Source organism: Condylura cristata, unplaced genomic scaffold (assembly GCF_000260355.1).
Source record: "Condylura cristata isolate star-nosed mole 26May11 unplaced genomic scaffold, ConCri1.0 scaffold00025, whole genome shotgun sequence".
NCBI classification, from domain to species: Eukaryota; Metazoa; Chordata; class Mammalia; order Eulipotyphla; family Talpidae; genus Condylura; species Condylura cristata.
In genome coordinates, this window is record NW_004567126.1 from 2,049,076 (window position 1) to 2,055,067 (window position 5,992).

At 39.0% G+C, this 5,992-nt stretch overlaps 1 protein-coding gene across 1 annotated transcript in view; it reads left to right on the top strand.

Moving 5' to 3' along the window:
• YAP1 (Yes-associated protein 1) overlaps window positions 1-5,986 on the top strand; it is a 104,795-nt gene extending 98,809 nt beyond the window's left edge. Inside the window, exons 8-9 of the mRNA XM_012729953.1 lie at window positions 2,572-2,684; window positions 3,990-5,986. Of these exons, the coding sequence (XP_012585407.1) occupies window positions 2,572-2,684; window positions 3,990-4,228 (352 nt within the window). The 3' untranslated portion in view covers window positions 4,229-5,986. The remainder of the gene's footprint in view (window positions 1-2,571; window positions 2,685-3,989) is intronic.
• Window positions 5,987-5,992: the final 6 nt, after the last annotated feature.

A 5,992-nucleotide genomic window follows, 5' to 3' on the forward strand; every position in this document is an offset into this window, starting at 1 on the left:
TGCTACCCATCAATTCTTACTAATTAAATTGAAGTTTTCATGCTCCTAAGATAAACAAAATACCTTATCCTGCCAAAATATTTAGTCCATTAGAATTTCCCACCATTTGCTCAATCTTAAGATGAGTGGTGGTGTCCTCGTGGGTGGTTCTGTTTTGAAGGCTTTCTAAAATGTGTTTAAGTTCTGCCAAAAATTGAGTATATGTATAAAAGATTATAGTTTTGGCCTGAAAAAGGTTTTTTAGGAAAACTCACCCACAGAGTTTCTTGGGGCTTTTTTTTCCCACACAAGGGAAATTTCAGATCAATGTTACTCTAGTAATATCCTAGTAACAGCCTGTATTGGTCCTGGGATAAAGTAAGACTATTTAGAAAAATTGGTAGAGTGCTTGTCTGAAAGCTTTCTGATAGCCACTTGTAAAGATTCTTACCTAAAATTTTGATGAGAGCTGCACTACAGTGTAAGATTCCTTGTTCCGGTAAAGATCAGCATGGCAGCTCATTGGCCTTACTAAACTAAAGGGCAGAGTCCTGTGTTAACACATAGCTGATTGGAACAGATCCCTTTTCAAAGACTGTTGATGCTCTCTCCCTTGCCTGATACTGGTTTCATATAGTCGTTACACTGAACAGATGGTGCCCTACCTGTTGACAGTGATGGGCAACATTCCCTCATCTCCCTTTCTTCTTGAAATTATCAAGAACACCTGAGATGCCCCCTCTGTGAAACATTTTTGCTATATTTCCAAGCTCCCTCCTAGTTCTGAAAACACGTTGCTCACATAATCCTTGTGTATGAGTCAACAGTGTACTTGTTCATCTTCCTTCGACAGATAGTGAGCCACTCAAAAAACATTCATTGTAGGTGGTGGTGGTGACTTTGGTATATAACTTTTGTATCCACGGAGCCATTTTAATGCATCTGGAACAGTAGCAGTTAACTGAGGGGCATGCTTGTTGAGTGGCATACAGGAAGTAGATTTCTGTAAGGAATATTTGCTCTATATGGAATTGTCCCTGTGAACTCTGTCCTCAGGAATGCCATGTGCTTCCCCTGTGGCTTGAAATAAAGTTGCACAGCTATGTAAATCAGCTATTCTGTAACTGAGCCTTGAGTGTCTGATGTGTGCCCAAGATTAGCAGTGGGAATAGTGTGATGACTTGGGCACAGGGCAGGCAAAATAAAAGCAAACCACATCCTTAGTACAACAACTTCTCCAAAGTTGTATTGTGTACAAATGGTCTCAGAGGCAAATTTGTGTTTTCTGGTATCTTGAGTTTTGTTGCCAAAATCTAGCAGAAGTATTAGAGTAGACCAGTGGTTGTAAGATACGGAGTTGAGGGCAAAGAAGACGACAAGGCTACTGCATTGAGTAACTTAGAGAAGAAATTTGGGGGATGAGCTTTTGACCTTGGGCAACTGTTTGAAGCTTATTTTTTTTTATAGCTTTGTCATTTTTTTGTTGTCATTGTTGTTTGTTTTTAATGTTTGTGTAAGCTAATGGGTCCAAGGTGTGGAACAAGTTGCAGTTCACAACATGATCGGAGACCATTAGGATAGCAGTTGCCTGTATTTCACACTTTATTTTCTAGAATTACTATAACATCAAATTTTAGAGTCTGTGCCAACTTAGGGTAGCTAAGGATACATAGGACATATCTGCCTTGGCTCTTGGGTTCTGTTTGTTCTTTTTTTTTTTTTTTTAATTATTACAAAAGTTTATTTTTACATCATTTTGCACATTTTTTTTTTCCATCTAGATTGTAATCCCCGCGGGTTTCCAATCAACAAATCACCCCGGTGCCACCCCCATAGTCCCATGCATTTCCCTCCCTTCCCCCTACCCCCATTTTTTATCCCATTCTGTTCTTTTTCTTTTTAAGTGAGTACTTTTTCATATTGTGTTGCCTTTAAATTATTTTCTTTAATTGCATTATAAAATCTTTTATCATATGCTGAGGTGTCGGGGTTTTCTCCTCCTAAATAGAAACAGGGATTAAACATGGGGTGTTCTTATCAGCAGTGACTCATCTGTTTTGGCCCAGTCGAAAAAAGGAATTCTGGTTCTTTATTTTGGGTTGATTTTTGCTTGGCTTACACTCTCTGTAATAGAGCTAGGAATTTACCTGAGTCTAGTGTGGACCTGTCTCACCACCCACCTGGAGTCTGTTCTGACCTGTGCTTTCCCTACTCAAGGGACTTAAGGCCTTGAGACAAGTAAGCTGTGTGAATTGCCCAGATTCAAATGGTATTAGAGAGAGAATACCTCGATAGAGGATTTTCTTTCAGCTAGAAAAAAATGGTGCTTCCCCCCCATTGTCACCAAGCACAGGACCTCAGAGAGATTTTGGCCCCTTAAAGCTGCCAGCATCAATTAGGATTAACTTGTCTGCAACTTTACAGCAGTGGGCTGTGGATGGGCCCTGAAGGAGGGTGCTGGGCCTGGACATTGCAACAGGAATGTTCACTGATCTCTTTGAGACTCTTGCTAGTCCTCAGCTGGTGTTTCTTACCACCTTGGGATCATGTTAAACATGTTTTATATTGGTCTTTCCCTCTCGTTCTTTGTAGTGGCACCTACCACTCTCGAGATGAGAGCACAGACAGCGGGCTGAGCATGAGCAGCTACAGTGTCCCTCGAACCCCAGATGACTTCTTGAACAGTGTTGACGAGATGGATACAGGTTGGTATTCAGTTGGATACTGTCATTTTTATCACAGATGTGAGCAATTGTGAGGAGGGTTATTCAGAAGAAAACCAACTGAAATTCTGTTCAGTTCAAATCAAGCCTGCTTCGTTTTTATATGGCAGCCTGGAATTTAGTCTTTTTCTAGTTGTTAAGTATTGTGGATATCTTAACTCTTTTTGAGCAAAACGGGTGATATGAATTCTTCAAGCCCTTAAAATATTAAGGCAATTGTTGAAGTTTAGGACCTTTTTATTGTATATTTGTATTCTTAACTTGGAAAGCGGTTTCTGTGTGGATTCAGTGTCTGCCTTCATCTTTTCTTTTGGGTTTGTAGTCCAACAGGAAAAGGGCTCAGGAAACTCAATGGGAAAGGCTATATGGTGTGGTGGGACTCTCCTATATAATTAATGGAATAGTTGCAGGGGCCTCAGAGGAGTTAAGACATGCCTCCTGCCTCACATGGGTAACCGTGGAATCATTTCTCAAACTATAGCCATTGATTGCTCTGGACTTTGCAACTATCGGGATTTGAGTTGGCAGGGAAATGACACTGTTCTCCAGCTAGCTAGTTCTTTAGTTGACACCTTCTGAGAGAATTTGTCACACCTTTTGAGCATGTGCTCAAAAGCTCACAGCTGTGATGGTTCCTAAAACCCAACCCCATCCCCTCCACTCACTTAAATGATCCTTAGAAGTCACTGCAACTCTGTTTTATCCTCACCTTCCCTTGCTCTTCTCTTCCATATTTCTTTTCAGTCCCCTAGAGTACCTAAGGGTATATGTACACTTTTTCTGAAAGTATGTTCCACTGAAACTCTAAAGTAATACCAGTGTTTCAAAATGTCACGTGCAAAAAAGATTCTGTGGCCAAATAAGTGTGGAACACTTGTTAGAGCATGTGAGTCTCCAGGAGTGGAAAACAGATTTATCCAGTTCTTTTACTTCATTTTAGTGACCTACTTAAGTGGCATACTTAAGTTTGTGCCATTTCTTTTTCTTTTTCATCTCATTATGGGAGTGCATATCTGCAAAAATCAAGTAGTGTAGCAATTTTTTTCACAACCCTCTTGAGTGCTCAGCACCTGGTAATACACAATCAGATTATTGATTGCTGTTCTGATCAAATATGAAGAAAAGTACGTTTGGTGTACCTCTTTGATATGTGGTTTGGCCTAAGACAAACTCTGGGTGTCTTTCTGGGAGGTCAGACTGCAGTGCTCTTCCCTCCCTGTGCACATGATATGACTCTGTTAATAACTTTTCCAAGAGGACCTGATTATCTGTCTCTGCTCCCACTAGGTGATACAATCAACCAAAGCACCCTACCCTCACAACAGAATCGCTTTCCAGACTACCTGGAGGCCCTTCCTGGGACAAATGTGGACCTTGGAACACTGGAAGGAGATGGAATGAACATAGAAGGAGAGGAATTGATGCCAAGTCTGCAGGAAGCTTTGAGTTCTGACATCCTTAATGACATGGAATCTGTTTTGGCTGCCACCAAGCTAGATAAAGAAAGCTTTCTTACATGGTTATAGAGCCCCTCAGGTAGACTGCATTCATAATCTGTGAAGGATCTAAGGAGATAAGACATATATACCTGAAGTTTCCAAATAAGCCAGTTGGCAATATTCTGGCTAATACAGAAAAAGATGAACAAACGTCCAGCAAGATTCTTTTCATCCACTATTTTGTTCTTCCTTGTCCATTGCTGCTGTTAATATATTGCTGACCTCTTACATAGTTGGCCCTAAGAATCAAAAAACCCTTTTTTGTTTCTTTGCTATTATAACTACTGTTTGTTTGGGGGCTGGGGGAAGTGAGCCTGTTTGGATGATGGATGCCATTCCTTTTGCCCAGTTAGGTGGTCACCGATCATTTTAACTACACACTCAGACTTGGAAGTCAAATGCTTCATGGCACAGCATTTAGTTTGTTCAAGCAATTGTTTCTTCAGCTGCCTTTGGCCAGTGGAAAAGCATGACTTACTGGTCTGACAAGCCAAAAATGTTGTATCTGATATTAAGTTCTGAATGCTGATTTGAAGGGATAACTGAAACCAAGGCTGAAGACTATTTTACTGTTTTTACCTACTAGTGCTATCATTAGTCACATAGTGACCTTGATTTTATTTTAGGAGCTTATAAGGCATGAGACAATTTCCATAGAAATATATTAATTATTGCCACATACTCTAGTATAGGTTTTGGTGGATTTTATTGTGGGTTTATTTTGGTTTGCTTTGTTTTCATTGGATTTGTTAGTTCCCACCACCCCCACCCAACCAACCTAGGCAAATTACCATAGTAGTAAATCTGTTTATAGTTGTAGCACAGGGTTTATTGTAGTTCCTTTGGTAAAAATCTACATTTTCTTGTTTTTTTTTTGGTTTTTTTTTACCATTTTATTTAAATCTTGATTATCTGCTCTCATGTATACCCACACACACACACTTAGAATGTTTATCATAGTGTGATAGCAGAATGTATCTCTCTTTTTTCTAGGTTTCTCTATCTAGTTTATTTTAAAGTGGTAGTTTTGAATGTATGCATTTAGAATACATGATTAGTGTTTATATTTAATAGTTGGAGCAGTTTATGTCTGTTGGGGCTGTCTTCAGGTTTGAGGTAGTTTAGGGATTAGTGCCTGGAGGAGTACTGTGTGCCCTCTGGGTGTACGGTAAATGTTACCTAATGAATTTGAATTAAATAAACAAGAAACGGCTTTATTTTCCCCTTTATTACTCCCTTGGACTAATGCTAAGTCTTAATGGGAAATCAATGAGTAGGTTCATAATGTACATGACAAAATAAACTTTTTATATAGTAGTTTTACCTTCCTTTAGCTTTGAAATTTTACCTTTACCTTATTTTTGGAAGTAAATTCTAGTACTTTTTAGCTCTCACTTGCAATGACTGCATTAAAGACTAGATTGACATAATACTTACAAAATTGTTCTTACTTGCTCCTAATTCTGTATGCTGAGAACTTACCCCTAAACAGTATATAGAATACTGTAAGGTCTGAATTAGCTGGTGAAGTGATCAGATTAATAGTTGTATATTAGTAGTTAAATTTAGAAAAGAAATAGAGATAATCATGATTATCCTTTTATTTTTACAGGAAGAAATATAACTAGAGTATGTGTCTACAGGAGTAATAAAGGTTTCCAAAGAGTATTTTTTTAAAGGAACAAAATGAGCATGAATCAACTCTTCGGTATAAGCTATGAAGTAATGGTTGGTTGCGATTGTGGGGGCACCAGTAGGCCACCTCTATGATTAAGGGTTTTGCAGTATTTC